The 27,970-nt window shown below is 39.7% G+C and overlaps 1 protein-coding gene across 2 annotated transcripts; it reads left to right on the top strand.

Annotated features, from left to right (window-relative positions):
• Positions 1-1,160: 1,160 nt before the first annotated feature.
• LOC138417526 (prostaglandin F synthase 1) lies at positions 1,161-26,540 on the top strand. Of its 2 annotated transcripts, XM_069547894.1 has the most exons (9): positions 1,175-1,359; positions 3,876-4,043; positions 13,567-13,683; positions 15,221-15,298; positions 15,711-15,833; positions 18,158-18,267; positions 19,472-19,637; positions 24,062-24,144; positions 26,246-26,540. In XM_069547894.1, exons 1-9 carry the CDS (start codon positions 1,276-1,278, stop codon positions 26,286-26,288), a joined length of 972 nt encoding a protein of 323 aa, XP_069403995.1. In that variant the 5' UTR covers positions 1,175-1,275; the 3' UTR covers positions 26,289-26,540. The 2 variants fall into 2 exon arrangements, with proteins under 2 accessions (XP_069403996.1, XP_069403995.1); XM_069547895.1 differs by lacking the exon at positions 3,876-4,043 and having other exon boundaries at positions 1,161-1,359.
• The last annotated feature ends 1,430 nt before the right edge of the window (positions 26,541-27,970 follow it).

The raw sequence follows: 27,970 nt of genomic DNA, 5'->3' as shown, positions 1-27,970 counted from the left end.
CTTCTTTATTTCTTCGTCCCTTTCTGTTTTTCTTCCTCCCTCGTTCCCTCCTTTCCTTCCTTTCTTCTATGTCAGGTGTGAATGTTCTTGTGTGTCTGTGTGTGTTCATATTGGCTATTTGAAACACGAGGCAAATACTTGCTCTTGGCAGACTTATTCTTTGTCCTGACTAGACTTAGCTAGTTGGTTTCCCATGCTCCTACTCCTGGGATCAGCCAAACAGGAAAATTAATGGCAACTCAGTTCATTCCTGGGTCAACATCTTGCCCTGCCCGTTGGGTAGCTTTCTGATTCTCCTGAATTTGTGACTGTTTTTGAATGCCTTACTATCCCCAAAACCACATACCAGTTCTACTCAGGGTTTTATTAATATATGGTCTTGTCTATTTCTCCACCCTTAATCCTTTGTCCCTGGCATCGTATATGTATATGTATATATATATATATATATATATATATATATATATATATATATATATACATACATACATAGCTTTCCCTGCAGGGGACTTCCTTATAACTCAGACAGTAGAGAATCTGCCTGCAATGCAGAGACTCTTGTTTGATCCCTGGGTCAGGAAGATCCTCTGGAGAAGGGAATGGCAACCCACTCCGGTATTCTTGCCTGGAGAATCCCATGGACAGAGGAGCCTAGCAAACTACAGTCCATGGGGTGGCAAACAGTCAGAGACGAGTGAGCAACTAAGCACAGCACACATCACTAAGCACTTTGCCAAAATGCCTGCCTTTAGTATCCTTTCCAGGGTTTCACCCTTCTCAGGTCTGTAAAGAAAAATAATTTGCTGTTGGGAAATACAAAAAGGCAAATTTCTTTTTATTTGATGTTTTGATTCTTTATTAAGGGATTACATTTTGAAACACGCTTATTAATATTAAACACTTTTAAACTGTGTGATTCATATATGTGTGGGTGTTAATACTGTTTCAGCTTATGTTGGATCAAGATTGGGCTTCATAATCAGAAAAATGAAATGATTGTTATGTGGAAGTTTCCATGCAACATATGGTCAATAATTGTTAGCCCATCTCATCATTATATGATACTTAAGGTTATACTGATAAAAAAAAATCAAACGAGTTAACTGACTTCAGTCTTCTTCTACCTCCAAATGTACTGGTTTAATCATGCTCCTCCTCCTACAACGTATCAGCTAACACTGAACAGTGCAGCTGGCATGTTAACTTCCTGTTATTTATAACCTCTGAAGGCAGAAGAAGAAATCAGAATCTGCTTACTCAGAAGAGCAACAAGCAATGGATCCCAAAAGCCAGAGGGTGAAGCTTAATGATGGCCACTTCATTCCTGTCCTAGGATTTGGAACCTATGCACCTGAGGAGGTAAGAGTAGTGGTTTGGGGTTGAGATATAATATAAATAGTAGTGGATGTGACATGAGCATAAGGGGACTTGGGTTGTTAAGCACTGAGCTCTTGTGTGACCCTGGGAGGATCACATGGTTTCACTAACTGGGAGAGAACATCCAGTCTCCACTCTGCATTAGGGTCTGAGGCTGTGCTCACCTGCAGATTACTCTGGGTTCCCCTCCAGTTTCCGTCTCTTTTCCAGCTTATCAAAAGAGGTGAGACTCAGCTGTCAAGAACACTGACTGTCAGCTGCTTTGCTTTGAGGGTGATTGTAATGGTTTCTCTGTATTTCATTAATTCCAGAACTCTTTCCTCTTTCCAAAAAGACATGACCCAGAGAAGTATTTGAGGAAAAATTTCCTGAAGATGAGGTGACTGAAAACTAATGGGAAGAATTGCTTTTCTACTGTGGGGTGCCTGCTCTGTGCCAGGCAAGACACACTAGCTGTGTTTTGCCTTGTACTTCTGTTTCTGCTTGGAAACTTCTCCTAATGGAAGCTTTAGTATCATTTGAAGGGACAAGCTACTCTCTTACACCCAACTTTGAATTCTTGGGATTTTCAGTTTCTTTTTATTATAGTCTGCAATACTCAGGCATAAGAGGTACTAGTGGACACGTCTCTAGACCTGATGCCAGAACGTTTGCTGTCCATCTTGTCTTTAGAGTATGTAGTTGTGACAAGGGACTGGTCCTGAAACTTTGAGTCTCACTTTTCTGATTTATAAAACAGAAGATAATATTCAGAAACATTTTGCAGCAGAAGACAGGGCTTGTTTACTTGTAGTGCAAAGTGTGATGAGGAGAGGAAATGGTCCAGGTTATTACTGAAGCTCATTTATTCATTCCTTAATACATCCCACAAGGCAAGTGATCTTAAGGAAAACCAGGACTGAGACCCAACAGAGGAAAGTTAGACCAAACATCTACTTCCTTGAAAATAAAAGATTCTGAATTACAGAAACATAAATGCAATATTCAGTTCAGTTCAGTTCAGTTCAATTCAGTTGCTCAGTCGTATCTGACTCTTTGTGACCCCATGAACTGCAGCACACTAGGCCTCCCTGTCCATCACCAAATCCCGGAGTTCACTCAGACTCACGTCCATAGAGTCAGTGATGCCATCCAGCCATCTCATCCTCTGTCGTCCCCTTCTCCTCCTGCCCCCAGTCCCTCCCAGCATCAGAATCTTTTCCAATGAGTCAATTCTTCACATGAGGTATCCAAAGTATTGGAGTTTCAGCTTTAGCATCATTCCCTTCAAAGAAATCCCAGGGCTGATCTCCAGAATGGACTGGTTGGATCTCCTTGCAGTCCAAGGGACTCTCAAGAATCTTCTCCAACACCACAGTTCAAAAGCATCAATTCTTTCATGCTCAGCTTTCTTCACAGTCCAACTCTCACATTCATACATGACCACTGGAAAAAGTCAGCCTTAAAAGGAAAGTTAATCTCACCATTTGCAACCACACAGATGAACCAGGAGAACATTAAATGAAATAAGGCAGGCATAGAGAACAAATATTTCATGATCTTTTTATAGGTGGAATCTAAAAAAAATTGACTCATAGAAGCAGAGTAGAGACATAGTGCTCAGAAACTGAGGACGAGGCTCTGAAGAATGGAAAGATGTTTATCAAAGCTACAGACCTTCAGTTATAAGATACATAAGGCTCGAGACCTGATGTACAGCTTGGTGACTATAGTTAATAAATCTTAAATGTTCTCACCACACACAAAAGTAACCTATGTGAGGTTATGGATCTTCTGGTAGCTTAATTGTGGTAATCATTTACAATGGATAGTTATATGAGAACGTCACTTTTTACACCTTGAATAGATAGTTTTAGATGTATTCAGCGTGGCTTCACCTGTAGATAGAGGTCTCAAAAGCTTTCACCTGGTTTCTTGATGCTTTTCAAATGAATTGAAGTGACAGTCTCTCAGTTGTATTTGACTCTGTGACCCCATTGACTGTACAGTCCATGGAGTTCTTTAGGTCAGAATACTGGAGTATGTAGCATTCCCCTTCTTCAGGAGATCTTCCCAACCTAGGGATCGAACCCAGGTCTCCCACATTGCAGGCAGATCTTTACCAGCTGAGCCACAAGTGAAGCCCTTTGATGCTTTTACCATGCCCTCATACTTTGGTTGATTTTGACCCAGACATCTCGCAGTATAATTTGTATACATGACTACAACTTTATTTTGAGTTCTTTGGATTGTATCAGCAAATCACTGAACCTGGAGGTGGGCTTGGGTCCTCTGATGCCTGTGATCAACCACTGGTCACCTGGAATTGAAAGGTTCCTGGGTGTCCATTTAATCACTGACTAGGAATATTCAGGAAAACTGTCATGGGTTCATCACCACACACTTGCAGAATGAACCAAATACATGAAGAAAAGTTGGTTCTTGGGATGATCAGTCTCATGCCTTAGCAATCTCTTAATCATGTGGATATTCAGCTTCTACCTTTGTTACTCATGTAGGTTCCTAAGAGTGAAGCCCTGGAGGCCACCAAATTGGCTATAGAGGTTGGGTTCCGCCATGTTGACAGTGCTCATTTGTATCAAAATGAGGAGCAGGTTGGCCAGGCCATTCGAAGCAAGATTGCAGATGGCACTGTGAAGAGAGAAGATGTATTCTACACTTCAAAGGTGCTGTATGTGGTGTGTGTGTGCACACATGTGCAAGTGATTGTGTGAAGGTGACAATTAGGAAATAGGATCGGTAGTTAGGTGAATGTTGTCTATTGATAAAACTTTTTTGCACATACTTACATCTTAAATCTAGTATCCTCTTCTCTCCCTCCTCCCAAAAAAGAGAGTGATTATAACAATTTCATCATTGCTGTGCTCAAATTTTAAATTTAAAGTCACTTTACTTCTCAAAACCGAATAAAGCAGTGTGATTTAGTATGGGCTAATGAATCAAACCCATTCACTGGAATGGGTGAACTTAACTCAGATGACCATTAAATCTACTACTGTGGGCAGGAATCCTTTAGAAAAAATGAAGTAGCCATCATGGTCAACAAAAGAGTCTGAAATGCAGTACTTGGATGCAGTCTCAAAAATGACAGAATGATCTCTGTTCATTTCCAAGGCAAACCATTCAATATCATGGTAATCCAAGCCTATGCCCTGACCAGTAACACTGAAGAAGCTGAAGCTGAGCAATTCTATGAAGATCTACAAGACCTTTTAGACTAACACCCAAAACTGATGTCCTTTTCATAATAGGAGACAGGAATGCAAAAGCAGGAAGTCAAGAAACATCTGGGGTAATGGGCAAATTTGGCCTTGGAGTACGGAATGAAGCAGGGCAAAGGATAATAAAGTTTTGCCAAGAGAATGCACTGGTCATAGCAAACATCCTCTTCCAACAACACAAGAAAAGACTATACATATGAACATCACCAGATGGTCAACACTGAAATCGGATTGATTATATTCTTTGCAGCCAAAGAGGGAGAAACTCTATACAGTCAGCAAAAACAAGACCGGGAGCTGACTGTGGCTCAGATCATGAACTCCTTATTGCCAAATTCAGACTTAAACTAAAGAAAGTAGGGAAAACCACTAGACCATTCAGGTATAACCTAAATCTAATCCCTTATGATTATACAGTGGGAGTGAGAAATAGATTTAAGGGACTAGATCTGATAGATAGCATGCCTGATGACCTATGGATGGAAGTTTGTGACATTGTACAGGAGACAGGGATCAAGACCATCCCCATGGAAAAGAAACGCAAAAAAGCAAAAGGGCTATCTGGGGAGGCCTTACAAATAACTGTGAAAAGAAGAGAAGTGAAAAGCAAAGGAGAAAAGGAAAGATATAAGCATCTGAATGCAGGGTTCCAAAGAATAGCAAGGAGAGATAAGAAAGCCTTCATCAGCAATCAATGCAAAGAAATAGAGGAAAACAACAGAATGGGAAAGACTAGAGATCTCTTCAAGCAAATCAAAGATACTATGGGAACATTTCATGCAAAGACGGGCTCAATAAAGGACAGAAATGGTGAGGACCTAACAGAAGCAGAAGATATAAAGAAGAGGTGGGGAAAAAGATATTCCACACAAATAGAGACCAAAAGAAAGCAGGAGAAGCAATACTCATCTCCAATAAAATAGACTTTAAAACAAAGGCTGTGCAAAGAGACAAAGAAGGCCACTACATAATAATCAAAGTATCAATCCAAGAAGAAGATATAACAATTATAAATATATATGCACCCAACATAGGAGCACCACAATATGTAAGAAAAATGCTAACAAGCATGAAAGGGGAAATTAACAATAAAACAATAATAGTGGGAGACTTTAATACCCCACTCACACCTATGGACAGGGCAACTAAACAGAAAATTAACAAAGAAATGCAAACTTTAAATGATACAATAGACCAGTTAGACCTAATTGATATCTATAGGACATTTCACCCCAAAACAATGAATTTCACCTTTTTCTCAAGTGCTCACGGAACCTTTTCCAACATAGATCACATCCTGGGCCATAAATCTAATCTTGATAAATTCAAAAAAATAGAAATCATTCCAAGCATCTTTTCTGACCATAATGCACTAAGATTAGATCTCAATTACAGGAGAAAAACTATTAAAAATCCCAACATATGGAGGCTGAACAACATGCTTCTGAATAACCAACAAATCACAGAAGAAATCAAAAAAGAAATCAAATTATGCATAGAAACTAATGAAAATGAAAACACAACAACCCAAAACCTGTGGGACACTATAAAAGCAGTGCTAAGAGGAAAATTCATAGCAATACAGGCATACTTCAAGATACAAGAAAAAAGTCAAATAAATAACCTAACTCTACACCTAAAGTAACTAGAAAAGGAAGAAATGGAGAACCCCAGAGTAAGTAGAAGGAAAGAAATCTTAAAAATTAGGGCAGAAATAAATGTAAAAGAAACAAAAGAGACCATAGCAAAAATCAACAAAGCCAAAAGCTGGTTCTTTGAAAGGATAAATAAAATTGACAAACCATTAGCTAGACTCATAAAGAAACAAAGAGAGAAAAATCAAATCAATAAAATTAGAAATGAAAATGGAGAGATCAAAACAGACAACACAGAAATACAAAGGATCATAAGAGACTACTATCAGCAATTATATGCCAATAAAATGGGCAACGTGGAAGAAATGGACAAATTCTTATAGAAGTACAACTTTCCAAAACCGAACCAGGAAGAAATAGAAAATCTTAACAGACCCATCACAAGCATGGAAATTGAAACTGTAATCAGAAATTTTCCAGCAAACAAAAACCCAGGTCCAGATGGCTTCACAGCTGAATTCTACCAAAAATTTCGAGAAGAGCTAACACCTTTCCTACTCAAACTCTTCCAGAAAATTGCAGAGGAAGGCAAACTTCCAAACTCATTCTATGAGGCCACCATCACCCTAATACCAAAATCTGACAAAGACGCCACAAAAAAAAGAAAACTACAGGCCAATACCACTGATGAACATAGATGCAAAAATTCTCAACAAAATTCTAGCAATCAGAATCCAACAACACATTAAAAAGATCATACACCATGACCAAGTGGGCTTTATCCCAGGGATGCAAGGATTCTTCAATATCTGCAAATCAATCAATGTAATTCACCTCATTAAGAAATTGAAAAATAAAAGCCGTATGATTATCTCAATAGATGCAGAGAAGGCCTTTGACAAAATTCAACATCCATTTATGATAAAAACTCTCCAGAAAGCAGGAATAGAAGGAAAATACCTCAACATAATAAAAGCTATATATGACAAACCCACAGCAAACATTATCCTCAATGGTGAAAAATTGAAAGCATTTCCCCTAAAGTCAGGAACAAGACAAGGGTGCCCACTTTCACCGCTACTATTCAACATAGTTCTGGAAGTTTTGGTCACAGCAATCAGAGCCGAAAAAGAAATAAAAGGAATCCAAATTGGAAAAGAAGAAGTAAAACTCTCACTGTTTGCAGATGACATGATCCTCTACATAGAAAATCCTAAAGACTCCACCAGAAAAGTACTAGAGCTCATCAATGAATATAGTAAAGTTGCAGGATATAAAATCAACACACAGAAATCCCTTGCATTCCTATACACTAATGAGAAAGTAGAAAAAGAAATTAAGGAAACAATTCCATTCACCATTGCAACAAAAAGAATAAAATACTTAGGAATATACCTACCTAAAGAAACTAAAGACCTATATATAGAAAACTATAAAACACTGATGAAAGAAATCAAAGAGGACACTAATAGATGGAGAAATATACCATGTTCATGGATTGGAAGAATCAATATAGTGAAAATGAGTATACTACCCAAAGCAATGTACAGATTCAATGCAATCCCTATCAAGCTACCAGTGGTATTTTTCACAGAACTAGAATAAATAATTTCAAGATTTGTATGGAAATACAAAAAACCTCAAATGGCCAAAGCAGTATTGAGAAAGAAGAATGGAACTCGAGAAATCAACCTGCCTGACTTCAGTCTCTACTACAAAGCCACAGTCATTAAGACAGTATGGTACTGGCACAAATACAGAAATATAGATCAATGGAACAAAATAGAAAGCCCAGAGATAAATCCACACACCTATGGACACCTTATCTTCGACAAAGGAGGCAAGAATATACAATGGAGTAAAGACAATCTCTTTAACAAGTGGTGCTGGGAAAACTGGTCAACCACTTGTAAAAGAATGAAACTAGATCACTTTCTAACACCACACACAAAAATAAACTCAAAATGGATTAAAGATCTAAATGTAAGACCAGAAACTATAAAACTCCTAGAGGAGAACATAGGCAAAACAGTCTCCGACATAAATCACAGCAGGATCCTCTATGATCCCACCTCACAGAATACTGGAAATAAAAGCAAAAATAAACAAATGGGATCTAATTAAAATTAAAAGCTTCTGCACAACCAAGGAAACTATAAGCAAGGTGAAAAGGCAGCCCTATGAATGGGAGAAAGCAATAGCAAATGAAGCAACTGACAAACAACTAATCCCAAAAATATACAAGTAACTTATGCAGCTCAACTCCAGAAAAATAAAAGACCCAATCAAAAAATGGGCCAGAGAACCAAATAGGCATTTCTCCAAAGAAGACATATGGATGGCTAACAAACACATGAAAAGATGCTCAACATCACTCATTATCAGAGAAGTGCAAATCAAGACCGCAATGAGGTACCACGTCACACCAGTCAGAATGGCTGCGATCCAAAAGTCTACAAGCAATAAATGCTGGAGAGGATGTGGAGAAAAGGGAACCCTCTTACACTGTTGGTGGGAATGCAAACTAGTACAGCCACTATGGAGAACAGTGTGTAGATTCCTTAAAAACTTGAAAACAGAGCTGCCTTATGACCCAGCAATCCCACTGCTGGGCATACACACCGAGGAAACCAGAATTGAAAGAGACACATGTACCCCAATGTTCACTGCAGCACTGTTTATAATAGCCAGGACATGGAAACAACCTAGATGTCCATCAGCAGAAGAATGGATAAGGCAGCTGTGGTACATATACACAATGGAGTATTACTCAGCCATTTAAAAGAATAAATTTGAATCAGTTCTAATGAGATGGATGAAACTGGAGCCGATTATACAGAGTGAAGTAAGCCAGAAAGAAAAACACCAATACAGTATATCGACACATATACGGAATTTAGAAAGATGGTAATGATGACTCTGTATGCGAGACAGCAAAAGAGACACAGATGTATAGAATGGGCTTTTGGACTCTGAGGGAGAGGGAGAGGGTGGGATGATTTGGGAGAATGGCATTGAAACATGTATACTATCATGTAAGAAACGAAATGCCAGTCTATGTTTGATACAGGATACAGGATACAGGATGCTTGGGGCTGGTGCATGGGGATGATCCATAGAGATGATACGGGGTGGGAGATGGGAGGAGGATTCAGGATTGGGAGCTTGTATACACCCGTGGTGGATTCATGTCAATGTATGGCAAAACCAATACAGTATTGTAAATTAAAATAAAGTAAAAAAAAAAAAAAAAAAAGAAAGAAAAGAAAAGAAAAGAAAGAAAAACAAAACAAACAAAAAAAAAGAGGTGGCAAAAATACACAGAAAACCTGTACAAAAAAGATCTTTAATGACCAAGATAATCACGATGGTGTGATCACTCACCTAGAGCCAGATATCCTGGAATGTGAAGTCAAGTGGGCCTTAGAAAGCATCACTATGAACAAAGCTAGTGGAAGTGATGGAATTCCAGTTGAGCTGTTTCAAATCCTGAAAGATGTGAAAGTGCTGCACTCAATATGCCAGCAAATCTGGAAAACTCAGCAGTGGCCACAGGACTGGAGAAGATCAGTTTTCATTCCAATCCCTAAGAAAGGCAATGCAAAAGAATGCTCAAACTACTGCACAATTTCACTCATCTCACACGCTAGTAAAGTAATGCTCAGAATTCTCTGAGCCAGGCTTCAGCAATATGTGAAATGTGAACTTCTAGTTGTTCAAGCTGGATGTAGAAAAGGCAGAGGAACCAGAGATCAAATTGCCAACATCCACTGGATCATAGAAAAAGCAAGAGAGTTCCAGAAAAACAGCTATTTCTGTTTTATTGACTATGCCAAAGCCTTTGACTGTGTGGATCACAATAAAATATAGACAATTCCGAAACAGATAGGTATACCAGACCACTGGACCTGCCTCTTGAGAAACCTATATGCAGGTCAGGAAGTAACAGGTAGAACTGGATGTGGGACAACAGAGTGGTTCCAAATAGGAAAAGGAGTACATCAAGGCTGTATATTGTCACCCTGCTTATTTAACTTATATGCAGAGTACATCATGAGAAACGCTGGACTGGAAGAAGCACAAGCTGGAATCAAGATTGTCAGGTGAAATATCAATAACCTCAGATATGCAGATGACACCACCCTTATGGCAGAAAGTGAAGAGGAACTAAAAAGCTTCTTGATGAAAGTGAAAGAGGAGAGCGAAAAAGTTGGCCTAAAGCTCAACATTCAGAAAACGAAGATCATGGCATCCAGTCCCATCACTTCATGGGAAATAGATGGGGAAACAGTGGAAACAGTGTCAGACTTTATTTTTTGGGGCTCCAAAATCACTGCAGATGGTGATTGCAGCCATGAAATTACAAGATGCTTACTCCTTGAAAGGGAAGTTATGACCAACCTAGATAGCATATTCAAAAGCAGAGGCATTACTTTGTCAACAAAGGTCCATCTAGTCAAGGCTATGGTTTTTCCAGTGGTCATGTATGGATGTGAGAGTTGGACTGTGAAGAAAGCTTAGCACTGAGAATTGATGCTTTTAAACTGTGATGTTGGAGAAGACTCTTGAGAGTCCCTTGGACTGCAGGGAGATCAACCAGTCCATTCTGAAGCAGATCAGTCCTGGGTGTTCTTTTGTTGTTGTTGTTGTTGTTGTTTTTGTTGTCTTTCATTGATTTAATTTAGAATAACTTTTTACTAGTTTTAATAGCGAATCTTAAAGTTACAAATTGTTTCATATCCTAGTGAACCTGAATTTTATGAAAACTATTACCACTAGAGTTATTTTAAATTTTTTAAAATATAAATGTGTTTATTTTAATTGCAGGCTAATTACTTTACAATATTGTATTTGTTTTGCCATACATCGATATGAATCCGCCACAGGTGTTCTTTGGAAGGACGGATGCTAAAGCTGAAACTCCAATCCTTTGGCCACCTAATGTGAAGAGTTGACTCATTGGAAAAGACTCTGATGCTGGGAGGAATTGGGGGAATGAGGAGAAGGGAACGACAGAGGATGAGATGGATGGATGGCATCACTGACTCGATGGACTGAGTTTGAGTGAACTCAGGAGTTGCTGATGAACAGTGAGGCCTGGTGTGCTGCAGTTCATGGGGTTGCAAAGAGTCGGACACAACTGAGCGACTGAACTGAACTGAACTGAACTGAGTGAATCAAACAGAAAGAAGTATGATTAGATTATAGTTTCCTTATCATCTGGGAGACTTTCTCAAATTTCTTCACATTCTGAATCTCAGATCTCAACTCTATCAGTAAGAGGGCATTAGGGCTTCACTTTGCATATTATACAAGATCTAGCCAAAGTGTGTAGAATTATGTTCTGCACATATTAATATGTTCAAAGCATTTTCCCCTAGGTTCAGTTCAGTTCAGTTCAGTTCAGTCGCTCAGTCATGTCCGACTCTTTGCAATACCATGAATTGCAGCACTCCAGGCCTCCCTGTCCATCACCAACTCCTGGAGTTTACTCAGACTCATGTCCATCGAGTCGGTGATGCCATCCATCCATCTCATCCTCTGTCATCCCCTTCGCTTCCTGCCCCCAATGCCCCCCAGCATCAGAGTCTTTTCCAATGAGTCAACTCTTTGCATGAGGTGGCCAAAGGATTGGAGTTTCAGCTTTAGCATCAGTCCTTCCAAAGAACACCTAGGACTGATCTCCTTTAGAATGGACTGGTTGGATCTCTTTGCAGTCCAAGGGACTCTCAAGAGTCTTCTCCAACACTACAGTTCAAAACCATCAATTCTTCAGCGCTAAGCTTTCTTCACAGTCCAACTCTCACATCCATACATGACCACTGGAAAAACCATAGCCTTGACTAGACGGACCTTTGTTGACAAAGCAATGTCTCTGCTTTTGAATATGCTGTCTAGGTTGGTCATAACTTTCCTTCCAAGGAGTAAGCATCTTGTAAATTCATGGCTGCAATCACCATCTGCAGTGATTTTGGAGCCCCCCAAAATAAAGTCTGACTCTGTTTCCACTGTTCCCCCATCTATTTCCCATGAAGTGATGGGATCAGGTGCCATGATCTTCATTTTCTGAATGTTGAGCCTTAAGCCAACTTCTTCACTCTCCTCTTTCACTTTCATCAAGAGGCTTTTTAGTTCCTCTTCACTTTCTGCCATAGGGAGATGTCGTCTGCATATCTGAGGTTATTGATATTTCTCCTGGCAATCTTGATTCCAGCTTGTGCTTCTTCCAGTCCAGCATTTCTCATGATGTACTCTGCATATAAGTTAAATAAGCAGGGTGACAATATACAGCCTTGACATACTCCTTTTCCTATTTGGAACCAGTCTCTTGGTCCATGTCCAGTTCTAACTCTTGCTTTCTGACCCGCATATAGGTTTCTCAAGAGGCAGGTCCGGTGGTCTGGTATTCCCATATCTCTCAGAATTTACCACATTTTATTATGATCCACACAGTCAAAGGCTTTGGCATAGTCAATAAAGCAGAAATAGATGTTTTTCTGGAACTTTCTTCCTTTTTTCAATGATCTAGGGGATGTTGGCAATTTGATCTCTGGTTCCTCTGCCTTTTCTAAAACCAGCTTGAACATCAGGAAGTTCATGTTTCAAGTATTGCTGAAGCCTGGCTTGGAGGATTTTGAGCATTACTTTACTAGCATGTGAGATGAGTGCAATTGTGCGGTAGTTTGAGCATTCTTTTGCATTGCCTTTCTTTGGGGTTGGAATGAAAACTGACCTTTTCCAGTCCTGTGGCCACTGCTGAGTGCTGGCATATTGAGTGCAGCACTTTCACAGCATCATCTTTCAGGATTTGAAATAGCTCAACTGGAATTCCATCACTTCCACTAGCTTTGTTTGTTATGATGCTTTCTAAGGCCCCTTGACTTCACATTTCAGGATGTCAAGCTCTAGGTGAGTGATCACACCATCGTGATTACCTTGGTCATTAAAGATCTTTTTTGTACAGGTTTTCTGTGTATTCTTGCCACCTCTTCTTAATATCTTCTGCTTCTGCTTGGTCCCCTAGGTAATGTAATGCTAATTAATCTGAGAAAATTGACTGATCAAATTAGACTGTTTGTCCTCTGACACTCTTTCAAACATAATTCAGATGATGGGCTTGGTAACTTTTGATAGCGTTATTTATATCTTGATTCATTTTATTTTTTGTGAATAGTGGAATGATGACAAATTCAAATAATAAAGTTTACATGGGTAGGTCAGACTTAAAATTGAACTCTAGAAGAAAACGGGCATTTTTTTAGTGGTCACCCATTTCTATCCAATAGAAAATGTCTAATTATAGAGTGAAATGAGACAGACAAAATTAGCTACAGTGTTCATTTCACACAACTTCCCTTTTTTAACCTCTGCAGCTTTGGTGCACTTTCCTTCGACCAGAATTGGTCCAACCAGCCTTGGAAAAGTCACTGAAAAATCTTCAACTGGACTATGTCGATCTCTATATTATTCATTCTCCTGTGTCTCTGAAGGTTAGCAATCTGCTTTTGTATTCAATCATATGTATTTTTTTTTCTTGCCTCAGAGTGCTTATAAACTTGGATGGATGGTTGACTTAAGATTTTCTTAGTAGGTTGAAGAGATGATTACACTAGAGTAGAATCCCCTAAATAATCATTTCTGATCATCTTTTTACTGAGCTTCCTTGAATCCTTAATTCTATTACATGCCTCCCAGAGAAAGGTGTTCAACAATAATCTCATATGCTTTGCTCAAAAACTTGGGAAAATATAAATGGGCATTTTTAGCACACAGCTCTGATTATGATTTCTGAATCTCTTGGGGATTTCATGAACACAGTTTGGTACAGAGTGATGAGCAATGCCTCTGCCTCACACTTGCACAGACTGAGTTGTTCCCCCTTTCACTCTTTCAAGAGGAGCAGCTTTGGTGGTGCTCCCTTTGGGTGGGTCTAAACCTCCCAGCCTTTAGAGGGACTTGAGAGACATTGCCTACACTGTTGCCTGACTCCACAATGAGGATTATAGAATGCACTTAGCCATTAAGAACTGCCATGTACACCCATGGCGGATTCATGTCAGTGTATGGCAAAACCAATACAATATTGTAAAGTAAATAAATAAATAAATAAAACTGAGATTATAAAAAATAAAACTGCAATGGGAATTTCCTGGCAGTCCAGTGGTTAGGATTCCATGCTTTCACTGCTGAGGCAAGTCAAGTTGAGGGAAGGAGTTCAATCCTGTTCTGGGAACTAAGATTTGGCAAGCTGTAGCCAAAAACAAAACAACAGCATCAACAAAACAAATGTATTACGTAGAACTCTTGATTTTAAGTTACAGAAATCTACTCAAGCCACCCTATGCAGAAGAGTCTATTTGACTGTATAGATGGCATATCCCAGCCATGGATAGAGTTAAGGATTTGCAATACTCTTCAGTAATGTAACCCTTTAAAAAAATCCCTTATTCTGTCACTACTCTTGGTTTGCTTTATTTTTACTGAACATGTTCCATTGGTGGCAAATATAGCCTTGGGGAAACTCAAGGTTCATATTCATGAAATTTGAGAGCATGTCTGGATCTTCTACTTTCCGTATCCACCTAAACAGAGTCTTGCTGGTTCATGTGCCTGTCCTAGCGCGTCAGATACTCAGAGGGGAAAGAAGTCTGATTATCTAGCCCAAATCAAGTTTGCAATCTTTAATCTGGAAATAAAGCCATGTAACTTACTGCCATTCCCAGCACAAGAGAGGCATTTTGCAAGAGCAAAGTATAAGGGGCAGAAAAAAAATTCACATAAGTATTTCAATGTATGAAAATTATTTTCATTAAAACATATATTAGGTGTAAGAGATTAGTGGGAGCCTGCCTCCTGAAGACATTGCTCATAACTCCATTTGCAAATCACTTTTCTGATATTGGTATCTAGAATATTGCTTTACCTATCTCATAGAGGTTTAGTGCCTGGTCTAGACATGCCAAGCAGCCTAGCTAAATGTGGAGAAATCATTTGGTAACAGCTCTACAATGATTGCTTCTATTCCAGCCAGGGAATAGATTTGTTCCAAAAGATGAAAGTGGAAAACTGATATTTGACTCTGTGGATCTCTGTCACACGTGGGAGGTGAGTGTGGGGAGAAGAAAGCCCAGAGAAGGAGCCATGAGGGGGGAGTTTCTTTCATTTCTTCCACCTATGAGAATGGGCTGTGGACCATCAGACTAAGCCATGAATCTAAGGGTTGGGATGCTGGGGTTGAGGGGAGGAATCATTGCTGAAATGTTCACAGAGAACAGTGGAGGAGAATATGGAACAGTGAAGACAGGCATCTATTTCCTTCCTTGTGATATGTCTTCCCTGGGATTTTTCTAACGAGGAGATGATAATTCTTCTATTGTGTCATGACCCTCTTCTCCTTTTTTCTTTCTTAAAATCAATGCTAATTATTGACATGAGACACTTTTTACAAATTTTTTCCAACATTTATTCTTGATCTATCACTCATTCCAAGTGACTGTTCATCACCCCTCCCTCCCAGGCCCTGGAGAAGTGTAAGGATGCAGGACTGACCAAATCCATCGGGGTGTCCAACTTCAACCACAAGCAGCTAGAGAAGATCCTGAACAAGCCGGGGCTCAAGTACAAGCCTGTCTGCAACCAGGTGAGCAGCTTGGCTCCTCTCTCTGCTGCTCTTCAGAACCTCCTTCTTGCCCTGGAGCCTGATGTCTGTCTGTTCTCCCCTCCTGTTTATCTGACTTTTGGGAACAGAAGGTTCCAGAGAGCAGAGCCTCTGTCTGGATGGTGTGAATAGAATCCATAGCAGTATCTTTGATAAAATCTGGGTGGAAAATACGGGGAGGAGTTACCACTAAGTTGCGGTAGGAATTGAGGGAAGGTAATGGGGGTGAAGGGGCTTAGACCAGTCCCCCAGAACTTAGAGGAAGGAGGCCTTTCCCTGAGCTGAAAGGGTGATCACTAATCGGATGATCGAAAGTTCCTCAGAGGGAACTGTGTACAGGAACGAAGACCATGAAAACACAGAATGAGAAGTAAATAACAAAGGGAAAAATCAGCTGAGATAGGTGCTAAGTGTTTGTGTGGGGTCTAGATGCCTGAATCCTTAGTCTTGGTGTCTCTACATTCATTGGTCTTCATCATGGAGCACAGTACAGAAAAGTTTGCTGGAGACAGTGACGGTCTGTCAAGTCAGATGGATGAAGTTAAAGGCTTATGGTGACACCAACTGTAGATATTCACTCAGGAACATTTACTTAGCTTAGAGCACATCTGATCATTTACTCAGTCTTGGACTGGTTCTCCCATCAATGTCCATCATAAAATTAACTGGTTTAGCACACTTGTCTATGTTTGTTTCTGCACTCTTATTGTTTTGGTTCTATTTTTACTTTATTGTGGTGAGAAAACTTAACATGAGATTTAATCTCATAAAAATGTTCAAGTATTCAGTATAATACAGACAGTGTTGTTTACTATACAGACAGTGTTGTACAGCAGATCTTGTATAATTGAGACTTCACACCCATGATTAGCAAATCTGGATTCCTCCTTCCTCCCAGCCCCTGGTGACCATCTCTCTAATGTTTAATTCTAAGTTTGACCTATCTACATATATAACCGAGATGTGACATATACGTAATGTAATCTTTATCCTGGTGAAATGGTCTTATTTCAAATGTATCATAATGTCTCTAATATACAACTTGAAGTCAAGGATAACAAATCTCCTATAGCAGAATTCTTTGCAAGCCAAGTGTAGCTTACATAATTCAAGAAATATACATATATCAATTATACATATATATTCAATTTTAGAAATTAAAATATTTATGTGATTCTAACATCAATTTTGCCCATATTTGTTTATTATGAAAAATTTCAGATATTAGAAGAGTTAAGATTACAACAGGGAATATACATATATTTAATTTTATTTATTATGTATTATATATTTTACAAATAAAGATCTATAACACTTTGTTGACCTGTATCTTATGTGGTTCCCATGTCACATTGAGCCACGTTTCCCAAGGTCTTTTCACCTAGAATGACCACTAAAGCATTCTGTTACCAGAATATCTAGACAAGCTTTTGACAGATGCACTGTATTCATTGTTGTTTTGTGACATTAATTAGTATGCATATGCATGTGCTCAGTTGTGTCCGACTCTTTGCGACCCTGTGAACTGTAGCTTGCCAGATTCTCCAGACAAGAATACTGGAGTGGATGGCCATGCCCTCCTGCAGGGGATCTTCTTGACCCAGGGATCAAACCTGCATCTCTCACATTGGCAGGCGGGTTCTTCACAACTAGCACCACTCGGGAAGCCTCCACACTTATTCCTACAAGACAGGGTAAACACTTGACTCCTTGTCACTAATTGTCAGTTTCTAAGAAAGGATTTATTGTAATAATCATCAACCCTGGAGGAAAATATTTTTGTTCTTTTCACCTCTCTCATCACTAGCGCTTCAGGGGAGTTTTATTTACTCTGTGTGCTGTACTTGTTTTCATTCATGATTCCTTCTGATGCTCAAGTCTACCCAAATGTCACCAGTGGGTTCCCCATCAAAGTGGTTCTTTTTTCTTTCAGTCATTTGTCCATAAGTCTTTGTGCAATTTCTTGCTGTCTGGCACAGTTTGATGTCCATGATTATGACAGCTCTTTTCCTGTTCCCGATCTGGAATTAGGCAAGTGTCCTGGTGGTATCCAGTGGTGTTCGGCAACCAAGATCTGGTTCCTAGAGTTGCTTCTTCTCAAGAATGTCATTATTTTTTTGTTTTATCTTTTCAGGAGACAGTAATAAAATTTCTTTTTTTAAAAAATATCATGACAAGGTTGATGTTTTAAGTTCTAATTTGATGTGACACAGTGTTTTCTTTAGCACGTTTTAAACTTTTAATCTTTGTAGTATTAATATTGTCTTTTCATTTAAACTGACACTCTTCTATCTTCCATTCTACAGGTGGAATGTCACCCTTACCTCAACCAGAGCAAACTGCTGGAGTTCTGCAAGTCACATGATATTGTCCTAGTTGCTTATGCTGCTCTGGGATCCCAACTATCATCAGAATGGTATGAACATTACTGAAGACAAGGAGATTCTCTAAAATTCAATTTTTGAAGAAATATTTTTATCTTAATGTAACAGTACTCTGGAGATAACTCTCATTTGGCAGGGGAAAAGAAGAGAGATGGGAGAAACCCTTCTCTTTTGTCTTCCCATCCATCACCCAGCCAATTTTTACATTTCATGTATCTTGTTGTAAAATGTCAAAGTCTGCAATACATTTATATATAATTCCATAGTTGAGAACTAAGACATAAACTTAAGTCATGATTTACTTATTTATTAACTAATGAATACATTACTGCTGCTTCTGCTGCTAAGTCGCTTCAGTTGTGTCCGACTCTGTGCGACCCCATAGATGGAAGCCCACTAGGCTCCCCAGTTCCTGGAATTCTCCAGGCAAGAACACTGGAGTGGGTTGCCATTTCCTTCTCCAATGCGTGAAAGTGAAAAGTGAAAATTGAAAGTGAAGTCGCTCAGTCATGTCCGACTCTTAGCGACCCCATGGACTGCAGCCCACCAGGCTCCTCCATCCATGGGATTTTCCAGGCAAGAGTACTGGAGTGGGGTGCCATCGCCTTCTCCAAATTACTAATGAATAATAAACTTCTCAAGCTTCCCTTACCTTATGTCTAAAATCAGGATAATATTAAGTACCTCCCAGGTTTATGATGATCAAAAATTAACAAGTTGAATCATTTTAGTAAGCATTTATTTGTAGGACTATTGCATAATGCAAACAACAATGAAATGAATAGTTCTCATCTTTGGACTACTTGATTTTTATCAACACTTGAGAACAGCGAAAATTTAAAAATTTCCTGGTCTTCTCCATCTCATTTTCTTTTCATGCCCTTGTACTTACTTTAGAGTTGTGATTATAAAAGAAAAACAACCACTGAGACGTAAAAACAGAAAAAAATTTCCACAAGATTGGCAGTACTCACAAGTATGCATCAAATGCCTGGGAGAGCTTTGTAAATACAGACTGCCAGGTGCCACAGTTGAGTTTCTGATTCAGTTTGTCTGCAGTTAAGCCATGGAATTTGCATTTCTAGCAAGATCCCAGGTGATGCTGATGCTGCTGGCCAATGGACCACACTTTGAGAAACATTGGTCTAGAGTGAACCTACTTGGTCTTTTTGAAAAGCCTCCTTAGAAACTGAGTACTTAGTCTCAGCTCCTCAGCATTTCTGAATTTCCTTCCAGGGTGAACCAGAACCACCCCGTTCTCTTGGAGGACCCAGTTCTTTGTGCCATTGCCAAAAAGCACAAGCAAACCCCAGCTCTGGTTGCCCTTCGCTATCAGGTACAACGTGGGGTTGTGGTTTTGGCCAAGAGTTTCAACAAGAAGCGGATCAAAGAGAACATGCAGGTGATGATGAGTGGGGCTGTGGGCAGAGGGCTCCTAGGGAATATCCTTCATGAGGGTCATTCTTTGTCTGTCTCTCAAGACTTTCCTTGAGTCAACACAAGTTACCTATTCTTCCCCATGCATGAATGTGTTGTGTGTTCCTGGTGATTTTCTCCTCCTGATGTGGCAACAGGAGAGGTGGCATGGTGGGAGAGGGTTCAAGTTGGGCAGAAAACAGAGATTTTTGTTTCATCATTACATCAGCCATTTATATTGTCATCTTGTGCAAATGACACCTCATTTGCTTTGTTCTCAATTGACAAAATTGAATTATGTGATTTCCAAATGGCACCCCACTCCAGTACTCTTGTCTGGAAAATCCCATGGATGGAGAAGCCTGGAAGGCTACTATCCATGAGGTCGCTGAGGGTCAGAAACGACTGAGTGACTTCACTTTCACTTTTCACTTTCATGCGTTGGAGAAGGAAATGGCAACCCACTCCAGTTTTCTTGCCTGGAGAATCCCAGGGACAGGGGAGCCTGGTGGGCTGCCGTCTATGGGGTCACACAGAGTCGGACACGACTGAAATGACTTAGCAGCATAGATCATCTATGCTGCTCTAACAAACACCATCATAGTAAAGTAATACTGAAAATTCTCCAAGCCAGGCTTCAGCAATACGTGAACCTTGAACTCCCTGATGTTCAAGCTGGTTTTAGAAAAGGCACAGGAACCAGAGATCAAATTGCCAACATCCGCTGGATCATGGAAAAAGCAAGAGAGTTCCAGAAAAACATCTATTTCTGCTTTCTTGACTATGCCAAAGCCTTTGACTGTGTGGATGACAATAAACTGTGGAAAATCCTGAAAGAGATGGGAATACCAGACCACCTGACCTGCCTCTTGAGAAATCTGTATGCAGATCAGGAAGCAACAGGTAGAACTGGGACATGGAACAACAGACTGGTTCCAAATAGGAAAAGGAGTACGTCAAGGCTGTATATTGTCACCCTGCTTATTTAACTTACATGCAGAGTACATCATGAGAAACGCTGGACTGGAAGAAACACAAGCTGGAATCAAGATTGCCAGGAGAAATATCAATCACCTCAGATATGCAGATGACACCACCCTTATGGCAGAAAGTGAAGAGGAGCTAAAAAGCCTCTTGATGAAAGTGAAAGAGGAGAGTGAGAAAGTTGGCCTAAAGCTCAACATTCAGAAAATGAAGATCATGGCATCCAGTCCCATCACTTCATGGGAAATAGATGGGGAAACAGTGGAAACAGTGTCAGAGTTTATTTTTTGGGCTCCAAAATCACTGCAGATGGTGACTGCACCCATGAAATTAAAAGATGCTTACTCCTTGGAAGAAAAGTTATGACCAACCTAGATAGCATGTTCAAAAGCAGAGACATTACTTTGCCAACAAAGGTCCATCTAGTCAAGGCTATGGTTTTTCCTGTGGTCATGTATGGATGTGAGAGTTGGACTGTGAAGAAAGCTTAGCACTGAAGAACTGATGCTTTTGAACTGTGGTTTTGGAGAAGACTCTTGAGAGTGCCTTGGACTGCAAGGAGATCCAACCAGTCCATTCTGAAGGAGATCAGCCCTGGGATTTCTTTGGAAGGAATGATGCTAAAGCTGAAACTCCAGTACGTTGGCCACCTCATATGAAGAGTTGACTCATTGGAAAATATTTTGATGCTGGGAGAGATTGGGGGAAGGAGGAGAAGGGGACGACAGAGGATGAGATGGCTGGATGGCATCACTGACTCAATGGACGTGAATCTGTGTGAACTCCTGAAGCTGGTGGTAAACAGGGAGGCCTGGCATGCTGCTTTTCATAGGGTTGCAAAGAGTTGGACACGACTGAGTGACTGAACTGAACTGAACTGAACAAACACCACAGATTGTGTGGCATAGAAACTATTGAAATTTGTAGTTTCACAGTTCTGGAGGTGGAGATCTGAGATCAGGGTTTCCATGTGGTCAAGTGAGGGCCCTCCTCCAGGTCACAGGCTTCTCCTTGTATCTTAACTTGGTAGAGGGGGCAACAGAGCTCTCCCAAGCCTCTTATATGAATATGATATTGTTTAAATATCATTCATGAGGGCCCCACCATTATAGCCTAATTAATCACTCTTCAAGGGCTCATTTCTAACACCATCACAGTGGGGTAAGGTTCCCAACAGGTAAATTTGGGGGACACACAAGTTACAGCAGTGATCTTGAACCTCTAAATTATCATGATTTTATTTTACATTTCCCTGAATAGTAATGTAGATTCATTCTTATACATTTAATCTCCATGAGTTTTTGCTGTTGCAAAGTTCCTGTGCAAGACTGTGCCCATTTTTGCTGAGTTGTCTTTTGATTTGTGTGTAGAAGACCATTATCGTACTCTTAGCCATAGCTGTACAGGAAACTCTCCCCCGTTTCAGGGTTTAATGCAGAGATCAGTTATGCTTCTCTTGATTCTGTAGTTTGATGATCAGCCTGCACTCAGCTCAGCTGTTGTCCTCTTGGCTGGGCTCTTGTGTATTTGCAGTTTAGTGCAGAGCAGCTCCAGTACTCTTGCCTGGAGAATCCCAGGGACGGGGGAGCCTGGTGGGCTGCCATCTATGGGGATGCACAGCATCGGACGTGACTGAAGTGACTTAGCAGCAGCAGCAGCAGCAGCAGCAGAGCAGCTCGGTAGTTCTGCTTTAGCAGATGGATGTGGCTCTTGTCAGAGGAGCTGCACACTTTTCCATCTAGTTTTTCATATATGTTTGGCTATGCTGTGGTCAACTAACCTGGTCTTTCATTTCAGCACAGTGCTATGATCCCCAGTCAGCTAGTGGGGAAAAATCCTCTTCATGTCTGGACTCAGAACTAACTCACCACTTCTGGGAAATATCACTGCTGCTGCTGCTGCTGCTGCTAAGTCGCTTCAGTTGTGTCCGACTCTGTGTGACCCCTCAGACGGCAGCCCACCAGGCTCCCCCGTCCCTGGGATTCTCCAGGCAAGAACACTGGAGTGGGTTGCCATTTCCTTCTCCAATGCAGGAAAGTGAAAAGTGAAAGTGAAGTCACTCAGTCGGGTCCGACTCCTAGCGACCCCATGAACTGCAGCCCACCAAGCTCCTCTATCCATGGGATTTTCCAGGCAAGAGTACCGGAGTGGGGTGCCATTCCCTTCTCCAGTCCAATGCAAATATCACTGTCCAAGGCAGGTTACCGCTCAGGTCAAGCAGAAGGGAAATTGTCCCCTGAAAAACTGTTTCCATTTAAATTTGATTCTGTAATATAGCTGAAACTGATTTTCTTTTTTTTTAAATATAAATTTATTTATTTTAATTAGAGGCTAATTACTTTACAATATTGTATTGGTTTTGCCATACATCAACATGATTCCACCACGGGTGTACACGTGTTCCCCAACCTGAACCCCCCTCCCACCTCCCTCCCCGTACCATCGTTCTGATTTTCTAATAAGATATGAAAAGGGATATATATATATATATATGTATATTTAAATAGAAATCTAAAGGTCCATATTTTTCTACAGATTTTCATTGTCAACTCTGTCATATATCAAGTGTCCATAAGTACATTTCTGACCTCTCTTCTATTTAACGATTCAGTTTTCTGTACTGTCTTATTATAGTGGAAAACAAGTCTTATTTTTCGGAGTGGTACATTCTCCTTCCTTAAAGAGATCTTTGCTACTTTTCATTAGCTGTTCCTTGATGTAAATTTAGTGTCACTTTCCCAACTCCCACAAAAGAATACATATTTAAGTCTTAGGTTCATGTTGCATTGAAACACTAGAATGCTTTGGAGAAAACTGATTTCTTTACAAATTGAGATTTCCATGCTATGATTATGAGATGAATTTCTAATTATTTAGGTGTGCTTTAATATTTTAAGCACATTTCATAACTTTTTTCCTTAAAGGGTTTACGTAATCCTTTTGGGTTAGATTTACTCGTAGATAATGAATAAGTTTGTTAAGGGATTATTGGGTAGGTTTTTGAAGGGAGGGGTCCTCCTTACAATTCTTATTAAGTTCAAAGGTATATCATATTTAGGGGGTGTTGGGAAGAAGAAAAACAGCTTAATTCATGGTGAAATGCAGGTATTTTGTCTGAATTGTCCAACTGCCCCTTTGTTTTTGAAAGAAGATTATTTTTTTCAATTTTCTGTCTCAAATAATTCACTTAGAAAGATAAGGGACTGATGCACTATAATCTGTTTAAGGTGGACAGAAAAGGAGAAGGTGTAGGAAGGAGAAGTGAAAACTCAGCAGAGGGTCCCAGGCTTGTTCACCTGGAAGCTGAGAACAGACACGGCTTCCCTGTCACCTCTTCTTGTCTCCATCCAACTTGAAGTCCTTTAGTCCCCAGGGGGAGGCCAGCTCCTTGGAGGAAAGGCTAATGTGTTTCTTCCTTCCTTCTAGGTGTTTGACTTTGAACTGACTCCAGAAGACATGAAAGCAATTGATGGCCTCAATCGTAATATAAGATACTATGATTTTCAACAGTAAGTGACTTGTATATATTGCACACACAGTTTTCTCTAGCATATAGCTCAGCAGAGGAATAAGCTTTCTTAAAACTTAGTTTTAGGGAGGATGTCCTGATTTCCAGCATAGGAGTAAACCAGGGGCTTCCTGCAGACCTCAGACCAGAAGTTTCCTCCAGGGTTCCATTTATCACTAACAGAAATGTAATTGAGGCCCAGGAGAACCCGTAAGTAAGATCCTCAGATTTGACATTGTGGTGAATTCACTACGTTGTGCCTGTAATCCCTGTGCCTGATGTACCTCCTCTCAAGGCTGAGAGACCTAGTAGACACAGAAAGCACAGTGCCTGTAGTCCACTGTTCTTTCAGGGACCTACACGAATATTTCACCTTTAAATCCTTTTAGAATCAGGAGGAAATGATAAATAAGGACTGTGTGATAAAGAATCCATCTTGGATTACATTCATGTTTATCCTAATGTATGAGTATGGTCAGTTGTGTCTGACTCCTGGAGGCCCAGGAACTGTAGCCCTCCAGGCTCCTCTGTCCATGGAATTTCCCAGCAACAATACTGGAGTGGGTTGCCATTTTCTTACCTAGGGGATAAGATCTTCCCAAATTGGGGATCAAACCCACATTTTCAGCATCTCCTATATTGGCAAGTGGATTCTTTAACAGTGAGCCACCTGGGAGTCCCCAAGTTTATCCTAACACAACTGTAAATGTGTTGCTGATGTGTTTTGGGGGAGGGGTCCATGAAGGCCAACAGACATTATTGCTGAGTAGTCACAGTGGGCCCGCTTCCACCCCCTCCTCCTAGTGTCTGATGGCTTTTCTCCCTAATGGGCATTTCTTGCACCAAGACAAATCAATTCATCCAAATCAATCCCTTTCCCCCCTGTTACAACACATTTCCTCATCCTTGTAATGTCACCAAATGAGTTGCAAGTAGATCATGAACTTAGCTGACGCTCGACAGAGTGACTGCTGTGTCCTTAGCAGGACACACCCTAGTAAGATCATCTGAGTCTCTAGTTTCTTGAGTCCAGACTTAATCTCGTGCTGCCTTTGTCTAGCAGATGTCCATCCCCTGGGGAGCTCCTATCTCCTTGATTTTTACTTCGTCACAAACCTAGGATTCCAGCTTCCTGATTACTGCAGGAGGATGTCAGGATTGATGAGAAACAGGGCTAATCAAACAGAGAGATATTGGAAAACAGTTTAGAAAGAAGAAAATTCAAATTAGTGATAAAATGAATATTTAGTTTCAAATGAAAGATCTCAAAACTCTCCTTGTTTGTAAAGAAGATGTTTATATGTACATATACATGCGTTTATAAGTATACCATTATTCTGAGAGAAGACATAATGATAAATGAAAGTTACTTTTCTGTTCTCAAAAGCTTATGTGTGTGCTGTGTTCTCCTTCATTATGCTGTGAATGCCTAGACTTACTCATCCTTGTGGGTTTATGTCAACAGCACAACTCTTGGCACATGGAATTGCTCTGAATGCACTCTTTAATGAATTGAATTGAAAAGCACCAAGTTAGAAAGAAAAATCAGGCCATAAGAAAAGATAACAGCAGTAATACTAGTGAATAAATAATGTGTTGTCATATAGACTAAGAAAATAGTAATCACAATTTATAGGTATGGTTATTTAGGTGTATGTGGCATTTCTTCAGCTTAATAGTAATTCCTCAATGGAGGCACCGTGTATTTTGGGTATGCTCAACATTTTTTCATTGAATGTTTATATGAAAAAGAGCAAGATATTCCTTAACTGTGATTATTCTCATCACTTAGGGCCGAAAGTTCCAGCTGTGTCTGAAATGACCTCCACAGTCAGTCCTAGGTCTTGTACTCCATATAAACTGTATGCATTTATATATTGTATAAGTCACTGTGGAGTAACTGTTACATGTGAATGTTGGGATTGGACATGCAGGTGCAGTTTGTACATGAAGCAGATACCTGGTGTGTGCTTGTTGGGGGAGAAGGAGGGACATGTTTTGTAGATTTTGAGTTTGAGCCCATTCTGACTGCATCCACAGAGTAATGCTCTCTATGACAACAAGACAGATTTAATAAGTCAATCCTCCTCCTTCTCTTTCAGGAGTACAGGTCACCCTGAGTATCCATTTTCTGAAGAATACTGACTGGGTGAGCTGTCCACCATGCCTTCTACCTGAACGTCTTGCTTCTAGGGCTGTGAAGAGCATTTCTATACTTGGTGGAGGTGTTTAAAAGAAGTGTCTGAACTTTTGGAAGCTTGTTTTTCTTTAAAAACTTTTTATGAAATAATCAAGATTTCAAATATCAGTACTAGTTTTTCCTGATAACAAAATAATTTGAAAAATAAAGGGGAAAAGATAGAAAATAAAGATAACCTGATTGACCCATTTAATAAATTTGGTGCATTTTCCTTTGTTGAAAATGAATCAGTCAATCTAAGAAAGAAATAGAAAATTTTACTCGAGCCAAATTTGAGAACTATAACCCAGAAAACTCTGATTGCTGTTCTGTCTTCTAGAAGTCAAGGCACTGGGGATGTACGTTTTGGAGACAGAGGGCTCTACATGAAAAGACATATTATTGACAGTGTACATAATACACATATAAGTGTCATCAGGTTGAGTCATGTGACCCCTTATAAGATCAAGAAGAAATTTGTCTTTTAAGGAGCTGTCTTACTGATGCTGGGAGAATGTGGCTCTTTATGGTTGAGCAGATCCTCGCATTGATGGAAGAGGTCCAGTACATATATAATGCAGACACACAACCCACAGTAAGGAGAGAGGGCTGCAAAGGGCACAAAAGAATTTTTCATATTTAAATTTTTGCCATAAAATATAAATTTTATTTCATACCTTCATGACTCCCCTATACAAAAGTGTGGGTCTGTTTATAATTTGAATCATTTTCAATATGCAGGTTGTCTACTTATTTTTTACTTAGCATAAGTTTTTTTGTAAGCTTTCAAGTGTTATTTGATGGTTGCCAAGGGTCAAGGGGTTGGGAGAGGGTTGGATTGGGAGGCTAGGGTTAGCAGGTACAAGCTATTATATAAGGAATGGATTAACAATAAAGTCCTACTGTATAGCACAGGGAACAATATTTATCTATGGTAAACCATAATTGGAAAAAATATGAAAAAGAATGTATATATGTGCATAACTGAGTCACTTTTGTGTACATTAGCAATTGAAACAACATTGTAATTAAACTATACTTTAATAGAATATAAACTAAAAATTACAGTATTATATTTAGCTTCTTATAATGCTTCTCAGGTGGCTCAGTGGTAAAGAATCTGCCTGTCAATGAAGGAGACACAGGTTTGATCTCTGGATAGGGAAGAGTCCCTGAAGAAGGAAATGGTAATTCAGTCCAGTATTTTCACCTGGGAAATCCCAAGGACAGAAGATCATGATGGGCTACAGTCTGTGGGGTGGAAAAAAGTTGAACAGGATTTAGTGACTGATTATGCACACATGTTATAAAGCAGTGCATCTTTTCAATTTATGTAATTTTTAAAAACTGTTAGTTCTCTATTTAAAACATTTTTATTGCGGTATACAATAAAACATTTTTAATGAGGTTTACAATGTTGCATTAATTTCTGCTGTACAGCAAAATGATTCGTACATATATATATACATTCTTCTTTATGCTAAACACTTTGATTAGTTATTATATGTTTAGCCATTCATTCATTGATTTACTCAGCACAAGTTTATTGAATATTTTTAGTGAGACTGTTTTATCAATAAAATGGACAACAAACTAAAATAAATTATTGAATCGATAGTCTAGTGAAGGGTAAGACTATGAATGAAAC

The sequence above is a fragment of the Ovis canadensis genome, chromosome 13 (assembly GCF_042477335.2).
Source record: "Ovis canadensis isolate MfBH-ARS-UI-01 breed Bighorn chromosome 13, ARS-UI_OviCan_v2, whole genome shotgun sequence".
Taxonomy (NCBI): domain Eukaryota; kingdom Metazoa; phylum Chordata; class Mammalia; order Artiodactyla; family Bovidae; genus Ovis; species Ovis canadensis.
The sequence above is the reverse complement of the archived record's forward strand: the minus strand, read 5'-3'. Positions and strand labels throughout refer to the sequence as shown.